Here is a 24,398-nt window from a genome sequence, read left to right on the forward strand (position 1 = left end):
CCTGAGCAAATCCAACCAGCCAAGATTTGAGCCATTTTACTCCTTGGACATGGGATTTACCCCATTGTAAAATAGATATCCAATGTTAATATGTACTTTTTCTGTTATAGAAACATCAGTTCCAAATGTACTACCTGTAAGGGAACCTCGTTCAAGCAAAATGGGTGTATCTGGAGTCATATTTGGAGATATACAAAATAGCTATAGCAAAGCCCAGTGCAAAATACTTAATTATTATGTGCATTCAACTTGACCTCCTGTCATGACTTAGCAAAGAGTGAAGAAGTAGTAAAAACAAGACTAAGATGGTGTCACATCCAGTCTGGGAGTCAGGAGGTGGAACCATCAGACAGAGTCAGAGTTGGTCATCAGATGGCCAAACAGTTAACATGAAAGCTAAACAGAGTAAAAATCATGAACATGAAACTGGAACACAGATCAGGAACTGGAAGGGTAGCCAATATAACAACAGAATTGAGCTCCAATCACAAATCTGGGCAGTTCAGTTCAGTTCTGGTGGGTGTTCTTATCTGGCTTGGAATTGGCTGACTCAGGATGTGAGTGATGTCTTAAAGACACCATCCAGTGCCTTAGACTTGTTTTTCTCAGCAGAACTCTTATCTTAAAACCTTTACGTAATAGGAATTCTCTCTAAGACCCTGAACACCTCCATTATAAAATATTCTGGCTTGTATTAACTTATGTGTATCTGTGTATACCTTGATGCTCTTGCCATCTGATATCTTTGGGGAATGAGGTGGCCGCCATTTTCTGGATAACTGAGATTTACTACTTTAAGCTCTGATAGCCATTGGAAAATTTGTGTTTTTTTAAATTTGTATTTTTAGAAAGAAATGTTTCTAAAATTTATTTGCCCTTGGCAGCCTATTGACAGAGTGTAGAAAATACCATTTAACCTTTACTTTGATGACTCAGGTCCTTGTTTTGAGCAGATATTGAACTAAACTGTAATATATTGATGACCTCTAGGGCTATAAAATTGCATGGGGTTTACCTTGTTCTTTCACTACATTTTACCAACCTTTTTACCTGGAAATTTGGCTTGGGCATTCAGTGATACTTGGGGGACCTCTTGAGATACATAGAATCATTTGCTTCTTGGTTAACTCACCCTGCCCTGGTGCACTTCTCTACTTGGTGCATTGCCTGTGTTCTCCGTGGTCACTCCTCACTCCTGTCAATGACTGCCTGCTACTCCAACAATAACTATCTTTGGTCTTTGCACTCCTGATAGTGACCCTAATGAAATTAAAAAGTGCCAAATGAAATCAGGTACCCAATTAGAATATGTTAAGTCAAATGCCTACATCTGAGGAGACACAATGTCTCTTCCTCTCTTTAATGAAGTAAAATGGGTGAGCTTGTGTTCATTGATTTAGCAAATAATGATCAAACTCCCATTGCATGCTAGTCCAAACTGAGCAAGGCATGGTCAGAGTAGCCTAATGGGAACTGGACTTCTAGGCAGGGTACCCAAGTCAACTGCAGACTTGGTCTTTTAGTCAGGGTAGAAAGGCAGATGTCCAATCCCACATCCTAGGCCAAGAGTTCTGGGACTCAAGAGTCTCCATAGTTACCTGAAGCTCTTCCCATTGACTGGATTCCCATCTTGGTTGGCAACAGAAGACTGGCCACTAGAGTGTTTGGGTGTGGCAGGTGGGAATACAGCAGTGATGTCTGGGTCACCAGGTCTCTAACTGGCTGGAGCCAACTCATGGAGGATTTCATTGGATTGAGATGCTGGGATCTGGGAAGACTGAAGTGGGAATGTCAACCTTGAGCCCGCCCCAAGTAGCCCACAGCCTCGGAAGAGAAGTGAACACAGAAATGAATGATTATGGTTCAGTGTAGAATGCCTGCTATAGAACCACAGAGACAGAGGGGTTTGATCTGCTAGGAGCAGGTGTGAGTTAGGAGAGACCCCTCAGGAGAGGCAATATTTAAGCTAGGTCTTAAAAGGATGAGTAGTAGTTTCCCATGTCAAAAAGGAAGAAAGTAGATATCAGGCAGAAGAGCTTGAAATTATTTTATGAGTCTGTAGAATTTTTTTTATTAGAATAGTTATAAGTGTATAGAGAAGTCTTATAGAAAGCATAGAGTTCCCATATACACATAGTTTTTCCCATTATTAACATTTTGCGTTACTGTGGTACCTTTGTTATAATCAAGGAACTAGTAATATTATAATTATATTAACTATAGTCCATAGTTTATATTAGGTTCCATTCTTTGTGTTGTACAGTTCTGTTTTATTTTTTTGTCTGTTTTGTTTTTATTGAGGTGACAGATATATAATGTAAAATTTCCCATTTTTACCACTTTGAAATGCACAATTCAGTGGTGTTAATTTCATTCATCATGTTATGCTACCATTACCACCATCCATTACCAAAACTTATCCAAAGCCCCAAACAGAAACCCTGTACCAATTATGCATTAACTCCCCATTATCCACCCCCATGCCTGCTCCTATGTCATAATCTTATGAAACATTTTTAAATTCGCAGATGTGTTTTAGAATGTTGTAGTGGTCTAAAATATGACAACCAGAAGAATGGGTTATTTATCTGAAATATATGTGTATGTGTGTGTGTGTATATATATATATATATATATATATATATATATTTCGACTATTTTAGAGCTGAAAAGTAATTCCCATCTAACATCTCTGGGTGCTCAACGGGACAGTCAACCAACCCCCTGATTTATCCTTCTATTTATTCATTTTACCAGTAAAAAAGTGAATTTATTTGTCATTTTTATGTGTCATCACCAGTATCTTCTAGATGAAAATAACAACTGTAGGATTTGTAAAATATCAAAATGCTTCTGAAACATAAGAATAAACCTTTAATGGTCCGTGTGGTCTACAATTGGGCCACATCTGCAGAGAAACCTGGGCTTACTTGTTTGTGATGCTAGCTGAATAATTCTGAGATTTGCTGATTGTTCTTCCTCGCTATGGATAGGAAGGAAGAAAGATTTGGACTTAGGAATTGCACACACATCATTCTTGTAGAACATCAGAGTGGATCCAATGAAAAGTTTACCTCTTCTGTTTGCTCTAAAAGCCTTCCTGAGGAAGATGAGCATAGAGAAGGGCTTTGGTAGAGGACTCAGCACATACTACATACAGGTAGTATGTGCTGAGTATAGACGCTGAACAGACAGGTGGCTAAGACGCAAAGGAGTCCAAGAGGAAAAAAACAGAAGTAATCAATATCAGAAAGAAATCTAGAAAATTCACAGATGTGTGAATATTAAATAGCACACTCCAACTAACCAGTGGGTCAAAGTAGAAATCACAAGGGAAATTAGAAAATGCGTTGAAATAAACAAAAATTAAAATACAACATATCAAAACAGAATGCAACAAAAGCAGTGCTCAGACAGAAATTTATGGTAATAAATACCTACATTAAAAATGAAGAAAGATCTCAAGTCAATATTTTAAATTTCCACCTTAAAAAAATAGAAAAAAGAAAGCAAAAGAGAGACCCAAAGCAAGCATAAAGAAGAAAATAATAAAGATTAGAGTGGAGATAAATGAAATAGACAATAGAAAAGCAATAGAGAAAATCAGTGAAACTAAAAATTGATTCTTTGAAAAGATTAATAAAATTAACAAACCTTTTAGACTGACCTAGAGAAAAAGAGAGAAGACTCAAATTACTAAAATTTGTAATGAAAGAAGTGACATTACTACTAGCCTTACAGAAATAAAAAGGATTGTAAAGGAATACTATAAACAACTCTATGCCAGTAAATTAGACAATGTAGAAAGTGTCTACATTCTAAAAGAAATCCTAGAAACACACAAACTACCAATAACTGATTCAAGAAGAATAAAGACTAGACCAGTAAAAGTAAAGAGATTTAGAACTGCCCATAAAGGAAAAAGCCCAGAACAGGATGGCCTCACTGGTGAATTCTATAACATTTAAAGAATTATGATCTATCCTTTTCAAAGTCCTCCAGAAAGTAAAAGAGGAAGGAATGCTCCCAAACTCCTTCTATGAGGCCTTATTCCCTGATAGCCAAAGCCAGATGAAGACATTACAGGAAACGACCAATATCTCTTATGAATATAGGTGCAAAAATTCTCAAGAAGTACCAGTAAACCAAATCCAACAGAATATTAAAAAGATTATATAACTTGCGCAATTATTGTAAACCTTGAAAAACAAGCATACAAACATATATAACATGAGCAAATGGGATTTATCCCAGGAGCACAGGTTCCTTGTGTTCATCGTCCCAGTAGCACAGAAGAAAGTGTTTAACAAATTCCAACATTATTCACGATAAAAACATGCAGCAAATTAGAAATAGAAGGGAAATTCCTCAACTTGATAAAGGGCATCTGTGAAAAATCCACCACTGATAGCATATGATGAAAGACTGAAAGCTTTCCCCCTAAGATTAGGAACAAGACAAGGATGTCCATTTTCGCCACGTCTGTTTAACATTATACTGGACATTCAAGACTGGACAATTAGGAGAGAAGAAATAGAAGGGATCCAGGTTGGAGAGAAAGTAGCAAAACTGTATTTGCAGATGACATGATCTTATATTTAGAAAACCCTAAAGAATACACACTAACTGTTATTACAGCTAGTAAACAAGTATATCAGAGTTGCAGGATACAAGACCAATATTTTAAAAATCAGTTACATATTTTGGAAAATCTGAAAATGAAATTAGGAAAACAACTTATAATAATATCAAAAATAATAAAATGCTTGGAAATATATTAGTAAAAGAAGTACAAAATTGTCCTTTGAAAACTAAATAAAACATTGAAAGAAATTGAAGAAGATTTAAATAAATGGAAAAACATCTTATATTCATGGATTGGAAAATTAAATAATTAAGATGGCATTATCATCCAACTTGAACTACAGATTCAATGCAATTCTTGTCAAAATCCCAGTTGGCTTTTGGCCTAAATGGACATGCTGATCCTAAAATTCATATGGATATGCAAGGGACTGGAATAGTCAGAATAAAGTTGGAGGACTCACGTGTCCCAATTTCAAAACTTACTAGACAGTGGTAGAATGCTCGCCTTCCATACGGGAGTTCAATTCCCAGACCATGTACTACCAGCCGCCCCACCACCAAAAAAAAAACTTGCTAGAAAGCTACCATAATCAAAACTTTGGTACTAGCATAAAAACAGACATGTAGATCAAGGGAACAGAATTGAGAGTCCAAAAGTAAACCCATATCTTTGGTCAGTTGATTTTCAACAAGGATGTCAAGGTTATTCAATGAGGGGAGAATAGTCTTTTCAACAAATGATGCCGGAACAGCTGGATATCCATATGCAAGAGAATAAATTTGGACCCATACCTAACACCATACACAAGAATTAACTCCATATGTATCAAAGACCTAAATATAAGAGTTGAAACTAAAATTCTGGGTTCGCCACAGTGGCTTAGCAGGCAGAGTTCTCCCCTGCCATGCCAGAGACCTAGGTTTGTTTCCCAGTGCCTGTGCATGCAAAAAAAAACTATTAAAAAACTATAAAATTCTTAGGAGCCGTAGCTATAAATCTTCATGACTTTGGGTTATTCATTGATTTCTTAGATGCAATACAAAGAGCACAATTAGCCAAAGAAAAATAAGAAGGAAATGGAACTTACTAAAATTAAAAACATTTGTGCATCAAAGGACACCATCAAGAAAGCAAAAAGACTACCCAGAGAATGGGAGAAAATATTTGCAAATCATTTATCTGATAAGGATCTAAAATTCCAAATAAAGAACTTTTCAATTCAATGATAAAAAGACAAATAATCCAACTAAAAATGGGCAAAGGATTTGCATAGACCAACACTGATACACAAATGACTGATAAATACATGAAAAGATGCTCAACATCATTAGTCATTAGGGAAATGCAAATCAAAGCCACATGAGATAACACTTCATACCTGAGAGGATGGGTGTAATAAAAAAGACATTGGTGAAGATGTGGAAAATTGGAACCTTCATACATAACTAATGGGAATCTAAAATGCTTAGACGTTGTGGGAAACGGCAGTTCCTAGAAAAGTTAAACTTTGAATTACCATATAACCCAGAAATTCCTCTTCTAGGTATATACAAAAAGAATTGAAAACATTTATCCACTCAAAAACTCATACCTGAATTTTCATAGAAGCATTATTAATTATAGCCAAAAAGTGGAAACAGATCACATCTATCACCTGATCAACTAATCGACAGAATGTGATATATTTGTAAATTGGCATGTTATTCAGCCTTAAAAAGGAGTGAAGTTGCGATACATACTATAACATGAATGAACCTTGAAAACACTTTGCTAAGTGAAGTAAGCCAAACTTGAAAGGACAAATATTGTGTGATTCACTTATATGAAATATCTAAAATAAGCAAATTCACAGAGACAGAAAGTAGGTTAGAGGTCGCCAGAGACTGGGAAGAGGGAGAATGGGGAGTTACTACTTAAAGAGTTTCTGTTTGGGGCCATAGAAAGTTCTGGAGTTAGATCGTAGTGATGTTTGCACAGCCTTGTGAATACACTAAAAACTACTAAAGTATATTCTTTTAAAGGGTGAAATATATTGCATGAATTATATTTCCATAAAAATATTGAAAAGAAAACAAGTGATTTTCTTTTTAATGACCTCTGTGCTTAACTACCATTTTATAGGATGGAAATTCTTTCCAACTGGATAGGGTAGGCCTCAGTAGAAGAAAAGATAAGACAAAATCAGACCACACTCCATTTTGTTTAGAACTAGTATTGCTAGAAAAATGTATTTTACTTTACTTCAAGAAGCATTTACTAAGCTCCTAGTTGGGCCAGGACCTCTGTCAGGTGCTGGGATAAATCCGTGTTCCTAATGACTTAAAATCTAGAGGAAAACAAACCCACAAACTGAATCAGATTCAGTGTGATGTGAATGTAAACTATTGTATAACTATGTAAACAAGGCTCTGCTGAATTCCCCCTAGAGTCAGGCTGGGACGTGGTAGGTTTGAGGAGGTGGGAAGGTAACAGAGGCAACTTCAAAAAAAAGATGACATTTGAGCTAGGCGTTGGAGGACGCTTAGGCACACACAAAGTGAAAAGGGCTAGGAAGGTCATTCCAACCCGAGGGAGTAACACAAGCGTAGGTGTGAAAGTGCTAATGATTGGCCCAAAGTGAGACTAGAAAAAAATGTAGGTGAGAGTCTCAGATGCCAGGCTAAGAAGCTTAGATACCACCCTGCAGGCAGGAGAGATGTGTGGAAGACATGACACATTGAGATATGTATTTTTAAAAGATATTTCTGTGGAGGGTAAATTGGGATAATAGAAAGAAGGAAGAAAGAAAGCTTAGATTTTCAATGAGAGGACTATAAAGCATTCTCCTTCACTTTTCTCCTCCTTTTTCCAGTCCTCAACTTTCTCATCCCCTCTGTGTCACCCTTTTCTAGAACAGAGGTGTTAGCTGCCTCTTGGTTCACCTGACTCACATAGAAGTATCTAGCTTTGTGGTTAACCATCTGTCCTCTTACTTGCTGAGCTGCCAAGGGAAGTGGAGAGGCCGTTCAGCCCAATTCTCCCTTAAAGTGCTGCTCCCTTTCAGCACTGGACTGGTTTGCTGGATTTATAGAAAATATCAGGGGAGCCACGCTTAGGTGAAAAGTCCCGGTGAAGCCTTCTGTGAGCTGAGGTGGTTTGTGGGGTGGACGATTGTCCCCATTCATAATGACTCTTTTTAGTGCTTCTTTAATGATGTGAATATGCCATCCAGGCAGATAAGTAAATAGTAGAGGCTCTCTTATGTCCTCATTAAATTTTATGGTTAAATAGAATCATAAGAACTCACAGAAGACACAGACTTTTATAAATGAAATTTTGTAATGATGGGTTCCTAAATTTGTTTTATTTATTTATTTATTTTGCCAAAGAGTTTGTTCTCATCTTCAGCAATCTCACTGAAGAAAAACTTGTCGTTTTCACTGAAGGCCCAAGCTCAGGCCCTACAGCAAAGATTCCCCTTCCTTCTCATGCCCATCACTTAGCTGGCTTCCTCCTTTCCATTGTCCCTCCCTACTCCCACTGTGGTGTCCCTATCAATCCCCCTTTTTTGGCTACAGACCATATGGGGAAAGTCAGGGTCTCTGTCGTCCACTGCCCCTCACCCGAGGGCACAGAGGTCGCCTCTCTGCAGGCCCAGCTCTACCTGTATTGGCCTGGAACCCTGTCTGTGTGTTGCTCTGGTGATTCCTCACGGGCACTGTTGTGTTTTGAATTTCATACAAATCCCAAATGAACTCTAGGATAAGCCACCTGTTCCTGAATGGAGGACTGTCCCTATGTGGTACAGTCTCTTGGTTTTTGCTTATGACGTTTTGAGTTTTTTCATGGAGACAAACAGGAGGAAAGAGACTAAGAGACAAATTAAAGGTACCCACATGTTTAATTTATATACAGGTGTGTCTTGTGTACATAAAAGTATTTCTGAAAGACATTTTCAAATCAGATTGTATCTTCCTATTCATACATTTATTGATTTTCACATTTTTAAAAAAGACCCAGACTCCTTTTTGTTACTCAGAAACCCACCTTACTGAAACAAATAAACGTGAAGTTATTCCAGTGTGATCAGAGGTGGGAGGCTTAGGTCTCCACCCCCTTACCCCCAGGTACCTGCATCAAAGTTCTTAGAGTTCCATAGATTATAGTTTGAAAACCACCGATTACAACCCAAACAATTACTCAGTAAACTTGTTTTAATCCTGGAGCTAAGCACAGGGGATAGATAAAGAATCAAATACAATTGCTATACCATTACAGATCGTCTACTCTAGTCAGGGAGGCAGACAAGTAAACAGTCATATAAAGGGATCACTTTAAACTGAACTGAAAGTAATATGAGTGGTATGAAACTTGATGGCCTGAGCTCTCAGAGGACCACAGTAACTATCATTTTAACCGCTCACATAAATGTCTATTTACGATATGGTATTTAATGATGTTTATAACTTTATAAATTCTGTGATTAAAGTGTGGACAAGGTGCTGGAGAAGCGTAGAGAAGAGAGGTCTGTGGAGGAGGTGAGGGCTACAAGGGGAGGCTCTCCAGAGGAAACCTGAAGGACTAGTGGGAGTTGGCTTCCAAGATACTTGCAGTTCCTGTAGAGGTTCTATATGGCTGTGGTTCTTGGGAAAGTATTGAGATGAAGCAAGAGACGCTTCTGAATGGATCTTTACACACCATCCAAAACAACTTCTATTTTTTTTTTTTTTTTTTAAGAGAGAGGGAGGAAGGGAAGGAAAGAAAGACAGAGAAGGAAGGAAGGATGGAAGGAAGGAAGGGAGGAAGAAAGGGAAACATCTTTAAACATTTTCTTATTTTATTTGTTTGTTTGTTTTTTACATGGGCTGGGGCCGGGAATCGAACCGGGGTCCTCCGGCATGGCAGGCAAGCACTCTTGCCCGCTGAGCCACCGCGGCCCGCCCCAACAACTTCTATTTTGCCCTGAAGGTGTTTGGAGGTACACTAAAAGAGTTTTAAGCACGGGATCAACAAAACCGCAAAAACCACTCTGGCCGGAGTGTAGACAATCTTTTGAGAAGGACAGCTAGGAAGCTATAGTCCTGACCAGAAATTATGAGAGCCTAATTAGGATAGCCTTAGCATGTTTGAAGGTTTTTTACGAGATAGAATAAAGTGGATTTGGTAAGCAGTGGGATGTAGGGTAAGGACAAGAGGTGGGGTTGGGAGGAAGCACAGGGCTTGGGCAGTTGGGCAGTGTTATGACATGGGGCATCCAGAAAGAGAGGCCTGTTCAGGGGGTAGATGATTAGCTTAGCCCTCTGTTCATAGGAGATTCACCTAGTGCCTCATTTGAAACCATATTAAGGCCTATTCCAGACCCAGTTATAAGAAACTTAAGCTAGATTCTAAGTTCCTTGAGGGCTTTTCTGTTTTGTCTTCATAGTACTGCATCTAATGTACAGTACATACTGGTAAATATTTGTTGTACTGGTAAATATTTGTTGAATGAAATTTATCCAAACTATAAGAACTTACTACCTTTTTCAGGTCTTCAGTGGGGAAAAAAAACCAAAAATTAATCGTTAGTATATAGTGAGAAAGTCTCATATTATTTAACTAACATATTTGGTCTTTGATAAAAATTCAGAAATCTGGCTTTAATCATGCTTTATAAAATGTTTCCTCATGTTGCATTGCTTTGCCTTAATGCTCCATTTTACAGATGAGAAAATAGTAACAGTCAAAGGCTAGTGCTCCTTCCACTTCACTGTTCTTGACCTTGTGGAAGCAAAGAGTGATAGCCAAACATTTTGTCATCAAAGGTAGAGATATTTTAAAAAGTTATCTGATGAGCATAGCCCAGATACCCCTAAAGAGTGGGAGAAAGATCAAAGGCAATGGTGGAGTTATACAGAGAAGGTGGAGTTAACAAATGAGTATGATTGCTGAATCACTATATTGATATTTCTTTTAATCTCCAACATCTTAGGGCACCTAGAAGTAAAAACCTAAAATTGTGGAATTGAAACCCATACCAAACTCTGAAATCTATTCTACAACTAATTGTTGCTATGTGCTTTGAAATTTATTGACTTTTTGTATATATGTTATTTTTCACAAAAAGAAAATATATATATACTTCTTCTAGCCTCCAGTGTTCTGGAGCAGCTAGAGGGAAATCTGAAATAGTAGAATGGTAACCCATAACAAACTCTGAAATCTGTTCTGTAACTATCTGTTGAAGTGTACTTTGAAAATCATTACTTTTTCTTACTTTTCTTTGTATATATGTTATATTTAACAATAAAAAAAAATTTTTTTTAAAGCTATGCAAAAGAAGACATGAGTTAGAAAGCATAGGGACATGCCCCAAGGGCATAGATACAGTTCAGTTTTGCTGTCTTTAAAAATGACTCCACAGAGGGGCCACGGTGGCTCAGTGGCAGAGTTCTCATCTGCCATGCCAGGAGACCCAGGTTCGATTCCCAGTGCCTGCCTGTGAGAGGAAAAAAATAAAAACTCCAGGTCTTTAGAAAAGAATTGAATTCTATTCTGTTTAAGTTGGCAGGAAGAAGCTTGACTCCATTTTAAAATATTTCCATTGGAACAGTTAAAATACAAAATTTTTGACTGTTAAATTCTGTCATGTTAACTCATTCATGCAGAGTCACTTACTCCTGGACAGGTTAACTGAAAGCTTGTTAACTGAAAAGCTGCTAAGCCATGAAAATAGCATGTACGCTTCTGGTGGGGCCTGAAAATGGCTGCCTAGTAATAGCTCCCTGGAACTCCAAAAGTGGTATTAACCAACTCCAGAGGGAATAATATTCATTCATCTTTTGCTTGAGGGGTTTGCCATAATTTGGTCTTCTGAACTTAACAAAAAGTAAAAGGAACATCCCCCACCTCTCCAGCTCTCAGCACCCTAAGGATGACCTTATTCCTTTCACAAGACACAACTGCAGGTAGTTAAGACAAGACTTGATAGCCCAAGCTCTCCAAGGACCTGTGCAGGTCCAGAGCCTCTGACCACAATGACGAGTCCCTAACCACTCACGTAGACAGGTATTTATGATGTGGTGTTTCATGTTTGTGCCTTGTTGTATGAGTTCGTGACTGAGGCTTAGAGACTTAGGTAAGTTAATTCAAATGAAGAAACAGAATAGTCCTGTCCTCCTGTGTCTCATAGTGTTAGGATATAAGAACCTGAAAACACGTATTCTTCCTTTCTGTAAGGCAGTCTTTACAAGTCTGATACCCACTTTGAAAAGGCTAGTATGTTTAAATCAGTGCAGTTTGGCTAAAGACTGAAAATAGGTTAGCATTAAGGCCATGATTCCTTTAGTAATTACTTTTTCTATTGATAATAACTGTTTCTTTAGAAATGACATTAACATTCTACCAAAACACAGCAGCAATCCAAAAGTTAATGTTCTTTTCATTTATAATTATATTTAATTCATATTTATGAGTTGTCGGGAGGAAGGAATAAGAAAGAATTGAGTAAAAGTAATGTTATGAAAGAAACAAGTTAAGAGAGTTGGCTTTTTCCCCCCAGTAGTCTGAAGGTTGTAGAAAGTCAGTTGAGGTGGAAAATTTAATTTTTCAAATATACAATTATATAAAATCAAATTGTATTAGCTACTGCTAAGAAATATTTATTATTTCTTAGGGTCACTACGTGAATTCAGAGATAGAATTCTTCCATTTCTTTTTTACTACCCAAAATATTAGCATAGACATCACTATGGTTTTGCTTTCAGTAAGTCAGTTAGATTTGTGGAGCTTTTTTAGCTAGGAAAGATTCTGTATCTTTAGGCAATCATCAAACACGTAGCTTTTTTTTACTGTTTTCTTTGAATTGTCCATGAAGCCTGATGTATTATTAATGAATTAATTTCTTAGTGGTGGAGGTCTATGAATAACATTCTGTGAATGGGCAGTTGCCTAGTGGGGCCAGTTTTGGCTGCTGTCATTTAACATGTGTTGCTCTATTGTGAAGTCTTATCCAGCCGTAGGACAATGCTCGTTTAATCCACCATGATGGGACCTTCACACTCCGAGTCCAAGTTGGATGCCAGGGTCAGTTACCCGGCAACTCAGGCTTGGGTACTGCTCTGCTTCACTGCCGAGTTGCTGAAATCATTTTGCCTGCCGTTTATTTTCCCTAAACCAGGAAAAACGCTTATATGAGCTGTGCAAATGTTCTCAAACGAGATTCCAAACTGGGCGGCTGGGGTGTTGCCTCCATTCCAGAATGGAGGCAGCATTCCAGGGAGTGTAAGTTCCTTCCTTCCTCCTGAAAATGGAAACGTCTGGACCCACGAGATTCCTGATGTTCTGAGGTCCAGAGTAGCAGATGGCATTATGATTTTCCAAATCCTGATAAACATTCTAACTGAACTTGTTCATTTCACAGTATGCAGTTCTGTTTTTTTCACTACCTCTCCCTTCCTCCCTCCCTTTCTTTGTTCCTCTCATATTAACTAATTTTAAACTGATGTGATGCTTCCTTTAGCCAGCTTTAAAATCCCTTCTCTCTAACATTTAATTGTATGGACCCAGTTACAGCACAGTCTCACATATAATTCTCAGCCTTTGAATTGCAGCAGGCACAATTGTCAGCTTTGTGACAATTGTTTTAAAACGTGTAAGCAAATACCACTAACACTCATATACCATGCAGCCACTGGAAATTCTGTTTTCCCCCTTATCTGAAGCTTGCAGTGCAGGTGGCAAATGGCAGTAATTATTTTGACTAACAGTCGAGTAAACATTCAGGGGGACATCCACTGTGGCAGTGTGGACTGTGGGTTACCGAGTTCTCTGGGTCTGACTCGATAGTGTTATGGCTTGTTGGTTTTTCAGGACATAGACTGCCACATTCTTGCACTTGAACAGTGTGCATTTGTACTCCAGATGCTTCAGTGTTAACTCCTCACCTGTGAAAAGAGGAACCATTCCTTTCTTTTGGAAACCTCTTACGGCTTATTTTTCTCTCCTAGATTTTCCTCTTTTGTTTGTGTTTAATGTAGTTTATGATCTACTTTTAATCTGATTGCTGTTAATCAGCACTTCTACACACAGAATCTGGTGAATTGTCGTTGTATATATTAGCATTATAATTTTGGTCCTGGATCAGACATGTGTAGCTGGACTTTTCCTGAGGAAAGAACTTGACCTTACCAGTATATGAAATTCAAACACTGTGTAGGGACAAGGTAAAACCACAGGTAGGAATTGCTGAATAATTACCTTTAGACCAGCCTGAGCAGGAGGCTTCCCACGAGGGTGAGCTCATTTAATGGTTCCTAAAACTCAATCTCATGGATGTCAATGGTCATGCTTGATTATTTGCAGCAGTGTTTTATGAAAAAGCAATAGAAGTGCATTGGGAGGCTATAGAGAAAGAGGACAATAACGGGTTTTACTTCTACTTTTGTAAATGAAATCTCTTTGGTATGAGATAAATATGTTTTTGCTCCTCTGCCTAAGCCATTGAAAAGGGAAGGTATAATGTGGATGTTAGCATGCAAGTGTGTTTGTTTGTGTGTGTGTGTGCGTGTGCATGTCTGTGTATTGTTTATGTAGAAATCTCTGAATAATGCCATTTGCTGTAGCTTATGACCAACAAGAGACCTAAGATAAAAAGGAAAAAAAGATGTTCATTGGGTTTGGAAAAGAAGCAGTTGCAAATACATTTTAGAAGAGTAATCCATTTTCCAATCTCCACCAGCTATTTTTAAGGACTTTTTCAAAACTCCAACATCTTTGCCATATGATTAGAAAATCTCTAAGTAAATGTAAATCTTTTAGAAGACAACAAAATAGGCAACAAAATAGGCAGATTAGTTTTGACATTAAAAAGTTTTTCCCCTTTTCTCTCCTAGCCCAAAACTGAAGAATTTCCAAAACACATTTTTTGTGTGTATGCTGTATGGCAGGGGTCACATTTCATTCTTTTTCCAAATGTGTATCCCATTATTGCAGCACCATTTGTTCAATTTTTGTTGTTGTTTATTTGTTTTTTCTTTTGTTTGTTTTACTTGTTTCTTTCTTTTTGGGAAGTACATGGGCTGGGAATGGAACCTGTGTCTCCTGCAAAGCAGGCAAGAATTCTACCAGTGAACTACCCTTGCACCCCCATTTCCAAAACACATTTAAGAGAGAAAAAAGAAAAAAGAAAAAATCCCTATGATACCAAATTTCAATTTCCTAGAGACAGGTTTCCTTAGACCTGTTTTATTTTGTGTTGTGTGTAACCCATCTGGTACTGGTATTCACTTGGCTAACAGCTGATTCTCTCTTGATTTAATAGTTTATGGGTAAGGTGGGTGTTTGAGTGGCTAAAATGTAGGCCTTTAGCCCCTCGTTCCACCCCCACCTGAGGCAAATTAAATGAGCTGCTACTCTCAGCCCAAACCCCAGGGACAAAACTTAACACCAAAATGCCCACACGTGTCATTTGTCGCACATCTGGCAACACAGAGCATGGGATGACCTAGTGTAGCAATTGAATCGTCTTTTACTTCCTCTGCTCAGGGCTTGATGTTGAGTGGAATGAGTAAAAGGAGAGTTCTCTGTCTCCAGCTGAGGAGGAGTCAGAGGCTTTCTTTGTGATGATGCCTGTCTCAGGCCTTCCTAAATTCAAAGCTCTACTCCCACCCCAGGCCTTCCTTCATAAAATCCTAAGATTAGGTCAGTTCTGTGTGCATCCATGACACCAGAACTTCACTTAATATTGAAATACCTATTATTTGTTCCCTCCCACAGTGCCCACATTTTTAAGTAAAGTCAGTACTTTTAATAAGTATTGATTGAATTTGTAAAAATCTGATGTGTAATTATGTCCAATTTGTATCTTATAGGGGGTTGACTCCTTCACTGACTTGCAGGGCACCTGTCTCGATCTATTTCCTACTTTTCTCTCTCTAGTAAGATGTAACTGCTTTTTACACTTTACAGATGTTAAAATATAGAATGTGACTCTCAATACTGTTCAGATTCCAGGTGACCTAATGGTGTTACCTACCTGTTTTCTTGATGGCCTGACACCATGAAGTCTAGAAATAGACTGTGAAGCAAAGTTAGAAGGCTTGTCATATTTTATTTAACCTACCAGGCTGATTTAATCTAACCACAGCCTAACTGACCTTAGAATTCAACAGTGCAGCCAAGACCTTGAGATTTTTGAAAAGTTGTCCTTCATCTTCCTTGTTTTATTATCAGTATGTATAACAGCTTGGTTTGAAGGAATGTTTATTTTGCACAAAGAGGATACAGGATACAGGTTAAGATGTTCAAGCCCCCTTTGCCCTACTGCTCACAGAGAGTAAGGAAGGAAGGAAGGAGAGCAAAGAAGGTATCTCACAGCTTTCTAGACTTTTACCCTTTTATTCCCTACTACTCTCCTTTGTGAATTTATAGGTACCAGCCAAACTGAATAAAACCCTCCTTGCTCCTGAGTACAGCCTAAGTGCCCAGCGTTGGCATTCTTGCTTGGCCATTTTCTTCACCTTACAGGGCTCTTTATTAGGGGTGCACACCTCATCTCTCTAAATAATATGCAAAATCTTTGAGGATATGAATTAAGTATCAGTCATCTATAATATCAGGCTTAGTGCCTTGCATATGATAGTTACTCAGGAAAATTGTTGAAGAAATGGATGAATGAATAAATAATTTATTGTGTCATTTATGCAATATTTTATGTCTGTGCAGCACCACGTCATTGTCAAGGTTCCACCGTCATCTGTAATAATGAATTAAAGGCAAAAATTAAATCCTAAGGAATTTTTTTTTTAATTAAGCTTTCCTAACTTTTTTTCAGTTGAGTAGTTATGCCGTCTTCTCTCTTACACAAAGAAGAGCTCTGCCAAACATCTGGGCCTCATCTGAGTTCTTGAAAATAGCCCCTTGCCTTTTTCTTATTAAACTTTTTACTTATATATAATTGTAGATTCACATGCAGTTGTAAGAAATAAGACAGAGCCTGCGTGCCCTTCACCCAGTTACCCCAATGGTAGCATCCCATAACTGTAGTACAGTATCACAACCAGGAAGTTACTGTTGACTTCACCAGTTCTGTATGCACTTGTGTGTGTGTAAATGTGTGTATGTGTGAAAAAGATTAATGGAATGACTCTTTCAAAGCCAAGAAGCATTTTGATTTCAAAAAGGCTATGCCTCCAAAATAATGATTTCCCTTTTAAGGAAGCTTAAGTCATTTCAACAGCATTTTTCTGATTTCTATTTTCTGTATTTGGAGTATCCAGCTTAACCAGCCTGCTCTCCAGGTCATAAAATGTACTTATCAGCAAACTTATTCTGTAAGTGAATTAGCAGCCCTGTACTTGCAGGTGGACCACCTTCCTCTCCCCGCACCCCCCGTCTCTGTTGAGTGTGCAGGTGCACACGCACACACTCACACTCAGGTTTGCTGCTGCTTGCCTTTTTTATGCCTGAGCACCTTGCTGACAAGTGCTAATAGCAAAACACCCAGAGAGAGTCCAGTTGAAGTTAGCATACATTAAACATTCTGAACTTGTCCTTTTGCTCATAGATTGTGCATAATTAATAATTAAACAGTTTCAGTTGTAATGGGTTGACCTTCCTGAACTGTTCATTATTCACAAGGCAAAGGCATCACTCAAACTTTTTTCCCATTGTCCTTCACCGTTCTCTAGCATGCCGTGTGCTTTCATTTGTTTAGCAAAAGAGGCTGACTGGGTAGTTACGAAAACTCTGAGACTTGGAGTCTGTCCTCCTTGATGGCCAAAAGTCCTTACTTCAAGGGTTTATGGCAGCTGTTTTTATATAACAGTTGCCTGCTCAATAACAAGTTCCAGTTTTATGTCCCTTTAGCAGGACTCTAAAGTTGTTTGGAACTGGAATCTCAGGTTCAGGCTTTTGCTTACGGTTGTATCCACTGTGCTTCACTATACTTCTGCGTTTGGAAGCATGTCTTTCTCTCCACCCCCACCTCCACCCCCACATACATACCACATTACAATACAAAAAATCCCTTAAGTGAAGTATGGTATCCAGGATCTTAAAGAGAGTAACTTTTATTAACAGTTTAGAGTCAGTTTCAGCCAGTGCTCAGAATTAATAGTGCAGTTGCCTCTCCAGTCCACATTTATATTTTTGAAATGTATTTCTTCATCTTCCCTAAACCCATATATGGCCTGTCACAGAGGACAGTTTTAATAAGGAGTGGCAGCTGCTCTACCAGCTCCTGAGAACCCCTGGCATAGTGCTCAGTCTCCCTCAGACCTCCCTCTACTGGGGTATTTTCCCTCCTGGAGTGCAGATTTACTATATCCCTTCCATCCCTCCTCATAGATTTGTAATTAGATAGCAAAATATGTGGATTCTTAGAATTTTTTTTTTTTTACATCCTGATCTGAAATAACTTCTAATTTAACTTGCTTAAAAAAAAAGAGAAAGTGTTCTTTTGGACAGGATGAAGGCAGAGCCCTCATTTGTTTATTTGCTTTCCCTTGGGGTGTAACAGCCTACCTACTCTTTTGGAGTTGAGGCTCACAGAGGGCTCCTTTGCCTCTGAGTTTCTGGATGGCATCCTGATTCCCCCACTAGTCAGTCTTCTGTATCTCAGAAAATTCTCCTTTGAAGTTTACAAGAGATATGGATTTCAAAAACAGAAAGAAATATCTGGCATCACGCATGGGAGATTAGAATTTCCTCCTGCATCTGTGATGAGTGATTCTTTCCAGTCACCACTGAGATGAGAATCGACCCACTGTGGTTCTGCAAAGTCGACGTAGGCTGGCATTTTCAGAAGTGAAATAAATTATTCATGGGTACCACCCAGTGTTCCTTAGTTTTATATTATGAGGAATTTAACACGCTACAATATCAGGTCTTAAGTAAAATTAACTACCCATGCAAAGATGTCACATTTTCTTGTTTCGTTTCTCATCTGTGTTGAAAGGATATCTTCATCAAGTTTCCTAGTCTATAATTCATTAATTTACTCATGGTATCATGCTTTGAAATGAAGCCCACATTAGCATCACATTTTATACTAGGATCAGTGTAGAAAGCCAGTCTAGAATTTGAACCGTCTTGGTAAATATTCAACCACATTAATACAGGAGGCTTTTATTTTCTTAAACATTGCATTTGAGAATGGTTACTACTCAGGTAGTACCTCCAGTATTACATCCTCCTACTTTAAAAAAAAAAGAAAATCCAGAAAGGAATGACTTAAGAACCTTCCTGACCAAAGTTCATAATTTTTGTCCCTCAGATTTTGACCTTTCCTTTTATTAATGGTTTTGAAACAGTAAGATCCCATTCCTGAACAGGGCTTTATAGTGTCTTGCAAACTTGGTAATAATATGACTCCTAAAACAGGCAGGGGCTGAAACTGGTATCATTTTATTTTTGTTCTTCAAACCGATGGGACTTCTGTGACCATTTGTCGAGGCCTTGGCATGTTATTGCAGGCCTTGTTTCTTTTGAGTGCACTGTTTCTTCAGTCTCCCTCCCTACTCACCCTACTCCACACCCACCCCCGTTTTTTTCCTGGCCTATCTGGGTAACACCTACATGTAATCCTTTGAACTTGGCAAGATTTTATTTCCTTCCCATTTTCCTTTGTTTTCTTTTCCTCTGAGAAACCTTTCTCTGCTGATAAGGTTTTTAAGTTTACAATTACTAGCCTTCCCTTCCTTTAGATGAATTGAGCAAGAGACCAGATATGCAAAAACCAAGAAACATTTTTGTTTATATTCTTTTTTTTTTTAACCTCTTTGGGATTTTTTTGTTTTGTTTTTGCTTGCTTTGACCCCCTCATTTCCTTCTGATTTAATTGTATTTTTCAGCAGTTTCCAATTGTTTGAATTGGAAACAAAGCCTTAATAAGAGTTCTAGTTAATTTTCTGTCTTGTAATTACTGATCTCATTTTTCTGATAATTGGCCACAGCAATTATATGTATATTTACTAATCACATAGGAGGCTGTGCAATTGTATCTATTTGCCACCATTGATAATGACACGCATATTGCAGAGGTGCTTTTATCATCTTCTTTTTTCCACTACATCAAAGCTATTTCCTCCCGTTCTCAATAATGAATACATGCATGCATTTGACACAGTTGTGTGCTAGAGAAATTGTTTGGCTCCCACCAAATGCTGCATGCTCTGAGTTTCTTGCCTGCAGCGCTGGAAGGTTGTATGTAATGATATATTGCTCATCCAAATGGCCAAAGCACTCCAAAGCACAGTGAGATTAAAATAAGTCATTCCTTTGTTAATTTAAATAGGTGCATGTATCATACTTTGCAGGGCACTTTGTGTAGGGATGTCAGGGAGGGAAAAAGCCGCCGAAAGGTATTTTTAATAGCAAATGAGAATAGATGAGAATGGAGTCATTTGCAGCTGCCTACTTTATGTGGCTCTCTTGTTCCAACTGTAAGTCTAATGAGATGACTGTTAAAGTACTCTGCAGTGTAATTTCATTACATCCTGAGCTGTCACACTGTAAACACAGTGGAGCTCTGTCATTCTTGGAAAAACTCCTAAATTCTTAAAGCCTTCCTTTGCAAACAGTAATGGGGTTTGCTCCCCGTGTTATGTTGAGGTTGTTGTTTTTTACTGTACAGTTTTCTGCTCTTTTGAGTGACTCCTACCTTCAGCCCAGTTTGTGTGGTGGTTGAAGTGGGAGTTTCTCATTGTATCTTTAATTCACTGCTTTCATAAATATGTTAGAGATGAATTTGCCTAGACTGACAAATAGACTGAAGTTTCTTTTCAGGAAGCAATTCCCCCATAAAAGCCTTTATATTAAATCTGACACAAGTAATTCAGTTAGGAACAAGAGTTGAGAGCAGTTGAATGTACAAATAAATGTAAATAAAAAGGAAAGTTTAAATAAATAGCAAATCCAGTAAGAGAAACAAAGGTCAACACAAGAATAATTTCACAGCTCTTTGTTAATTACAAGATCATTTGTGTGTTACTTAAATAATCATTAATTTCTCATTTACACTTTCCCTACCTTCTTTCCTACCCTGTGGCTATCATTGTCCTTTTTTCACCTCCCCTCCCTCTTTGCTCTCATGTTTCTCACCATGTAAAATGTGTGGCTTTAAATTTGGCATTTTTTCACAAACATGTGAAAGAGGGTGTAGACACCCTTTTTAATTGCTTGAGGCCTTATTTTCCTTTCCTCCTGGTGGTGAGTCCTTGTTATATATTCATCTTCGCACTGTTCCTTTGAGGGGGGGGGGGTTGAAATGTAAGGAAAGAAAAGGAATTGTTGTGACTTTTGGGGACTTGTTTTTCCTCCATCCCAGGAATCGCCCGTCCTTCCGGTTGGAGAGTTCTCCGAGCCATTTGTACATTTCATCACTCAGTGGTAAGCCTGTTTGCAAACATGCCGTGCCCTCGATGTAAATGATACATGCCATTAACTCGGCAGTTCCATGAGACCTTATGGCTCTCCCTGCTTCCTTTTGGAAACGGGAGGGACTTCAGGGCCTTGGGCAGATGGGGCAGCAAAGCTGAAGAAATTGTTTAAATTATGTAAACGTTATTTACACAAAGGGTCGTAAACGTCCTTCAGAGGCTTTTCCCTGTTTTAATAAACTGTTGAGGGTTAGGCTACTTCAACAGCACAGATGCTGTTGCTATCCCTTTTTTTTTTTAAGGAATACACAATTTTATAGCCTCTCTGGAACAGACATACCTATTTTTATTAATGTATCCTCAAGTTCCCCGTAAAACTTGTCTGTCACTTAGTTGAAGCATAATTTATTAATTCATCGGATTTTCAGTAAGTAGGTTTTGTCTTTGGTTATATTTTAAACCAATAATGAGGGGGCCATTTCAGTGAATTTTGGGTGTTTGAAAGATGATGAAATCATGGTTGCATTAGGCCCATGGTAAGCCTTAGAGAACTGAGAAGGAGCCGTAGGGTTTCCAGAGGGCCCTTCAAAGTCTCTAGGCAATCCCTTGTCATTTTATACCTGAGGAAACAGGCATTTTTCTGCAAGGGTTTTTCCAAGCCTTCTGCCTTTTTCTTCCCAGCAGAAAGGGTCTTTCTTTTATAACCCCTTTCACCTTCATCCACCTCTTCCCCTGACCTCCAGGACTCATGTGGCCTCAAAAGGCTTGGTTGCTCCACCGTCCTCCTTTCTGCCCTCTCTCTCACACCCCGGCACAGAGAGATCATCCAGGAAGGAGAGAGGAGAAAAGTGGGAGCATAAGAATGATAAATCCAAAGCAGAAGACAGAGCCAACTGGAAATTGATCCAGACATTCTCAAACCCTTTCATAACTGCCTTACTTCTCTCTTCCTCTTCCAGATTCCTAATGTCATCCCTCCCTCAGAGTTGTTTTCAGTGGTGGGAAAGGAACAGGCAGACCCTTCCAAAAGAAACCCCTTGTTCTGTGGTGCAGAGTTGGTGCCATAAGGAATCCCTGATAACCCGAAATGACTGTGCCCTGCCCCTCCCCCTCATGATCCATCTAATGATTACACTAAAATGAAACTAAGACATATTCCTTAATATAAATGTCAAGCTTTATCACCTTTTTGACGAAGTGTAATATGTTACCTCTTAATAAAAATGTCTCATACAGTTTATATTCCATAGAAAAATATGTGGGGAAGAGATTTTCCCCTGACTTTTAAAATTTTATTAATACTGTTTCTATTTCCTAAAAAACTTATTGAATATTCTGTACCTTTTACAAACTATTTTTACTCTGAAAGCATTTAATTTCTAAACCATGCCATATTGGGAAAAAAAGCATATATTTTGGTTAATTCTGGAATCCTGAGCTGTTTCAAAGCTCATTAATAATGTTAAAGCTGTTATCCGGAAATACATGTTAATGAATCACTTTCCTTTAGTGGGATTCCAAAAAAAACACTCAAAAGCACATCATGGAAGTGCAGAGGGACCAGCCTTTCCAGAACATCAATTGGTTCCATTCCCCTATCCCATATTAACAGCAGCCCCTTCCAACATGAAATAGTTGGTATGGACATAGCCCAAATACCCCTTAAGAGTGGGAGAAAAATCAGAGGTGAGTTATACATAGAAGGTAGAGTTTAACAAATGAGTATGAATGCTGAATCATTATATTGATATTTCTTTTAGTCTCCGGTACGTTAGAGCAGCTTGAAGTAAAAACCTAAAATTATGGGATTGTAACCCATACCCAAACTCTGAAATCTGTTCTGCAACTAATTATTGCGATGTACTTTGAAATGTATTGCTTTTTTGTATTTATGTTATTTTTCACAAAAAAGAAAAAAGATAAGGAGGAATATAACAGAGAAGTTTGGGTTTAACAAATGAGTGTGACTGCTGACTCATTATATTGATATTTCTTTTGGTCTCCAGTGCCTTGGAGCAGCTAGAAGAAGAAATGAAAAATCATGGAACTCTAACCCATACCAAACTTTAAATCTGTTGTATAGTTACTTGTTAAAATGTACTTGGAAATTTATTGCTTTTTTGTGTATATATTATATTTCACAATAAAAAAAAGTTTTTTTAAAAAAAAGCACATCATGGGAATGCCCCGTTTCAAAATGCAGAAATTGAAAAACAAACCCTAAGATTCCTCTGCTGCCCAGAGTGCCTGGTTTGGGCATCACCTGCTCAGGAAATATTGAATTTGTGGTGGGACTGCTGTGCTTATCTCGCTGTGTGGTCTGAAACCAACCTGGGGCTGGTTCTAGAAAAAAACAGGAGAGAAGTGGATAAGGCTTTGCCTTCATCCTGTCCAAAAAATTAATCAGCTGTTGTATAATTTTTATAGATACAGAGGGAGGGATAACCTGTGTTGAAATTCCTCAACGTGTCAAACCGAAACAGAAATGATAGTGGATAATAGCCTTGTTTTCCCAAGAGATACAGCTACTTTGGAATGTCAGATTAGGACTGTTACCAACTCCACTGGCGAGACAGCTTGAATTACTTGCTAATAGATGCGATATTTGAGAGGTGCATATGGTTATTTATAGGGAAGGCAAATGTCCTCTATGTCATTAATGGTTCATAACTATGGTTCTTGTTTACCAAATGATCATTAAATCTATTTGAAAAAATACTATTACAAATGCAGAGATTATATGAAGGGTTTTCTTCTTGCTTGTTAGAGGTTGCCTTATCTAAAGAAAAAGCATCTGTGTGATTTAGCCTTTCCAAGTGATAGAAGCAGGAATCTCTTTTCATGATTTCATCCCACAGACATTCTGAGGTTAGATCAGACACAGCCACCAAGCAGGCAGCCACGGACGGTCACCTCTGCTCCCTGTGTGGGTGCCTCATTGCATAGCTAAGCACATTCTACAGCTACTAATCATACCTATTGCATGGAAGGCCCAAGAAATATTTTGCATGGGGAATATTATTCTTTAAGCAGCTTAAACAAATTTAGCTTTCCCACAGCTGTTTAATGAATTATCAACTTGCATCATAGCCACAAAAAAAAGTCAAGATAATATGTAATAACGAATTTGTAATTTTGTAGCATCAACTAGATGCCTGACCTCTTTAATGTATTACTTGTCATTCGAGCTATGATGAAGGAATGAGATGTTTTCTCATTTGACTTGACACTCATGTTTCTTTTTTTATTGTCTTATCCCAAGTACCAAAAGAAAAAAAAAAGTGTATTTGTTCCCCAAACGTAAGTTTGAAATAGATTGATAACGGGGTCAGAAGGACTTTCAGAAGTAAAATTATAATGAATTTAAATTCATTCTTCATCAGTATTGCAAGAGTATAAACTCTGAAAAAATAAACTTCATGTTTCTGATTCATGAGGTCCCCAGAAATCTGATTAATTAAAGGCCAAAATAA

General features: G+C 38.1%; 1 protein-coding gene across 11 annotated transcripts in view; it reads left to right on the forward strand.

The window, feature by feature from the left end:
• The window catches only part of MAP2K5 (mitogen-activated protein kinase kinase 5), a 318,144-nt gene that overhangs the window by 253,536 nt on the left and 40,210 nt on the right, over positions 1-24,398 (forward strand). For 8 of the 11 annotated variants that reach the window (XM_077128319.1, XM_077128315.1, XM_077128316.1 and 5 more), the window contains one exon: positions 20,874-20,935. The exons of the other annotated variants lie outside the window; for them this stretch is intronic. In XM_077128319.1, coding sequence (XP_076984434.1) covers positions 20,874-20,935 — 62 coding nt within the window. The remainder of the gene's footprint in view (positions 1-20,873; positions 20,936-24,398) is intronic. 11 annotated transcript variants of the gene reach the window in all.

The sequence above is a fragment of the Tamandua tetradactyla genome, chromosome 14 (assembly GCF_023851605.1).
Source record: "Tamandua tetradactyla isolate mTamTet1 chromosome 14, mTamTet1.pri, whole genome shotgun sequence".
NCBI classification, from domain to species: Eukaryota; Metazoa; Chordata; class Mammalia; order Pilosa; family Myrmecophagidae; genus Tamandua; species Tamandua tetradactyla.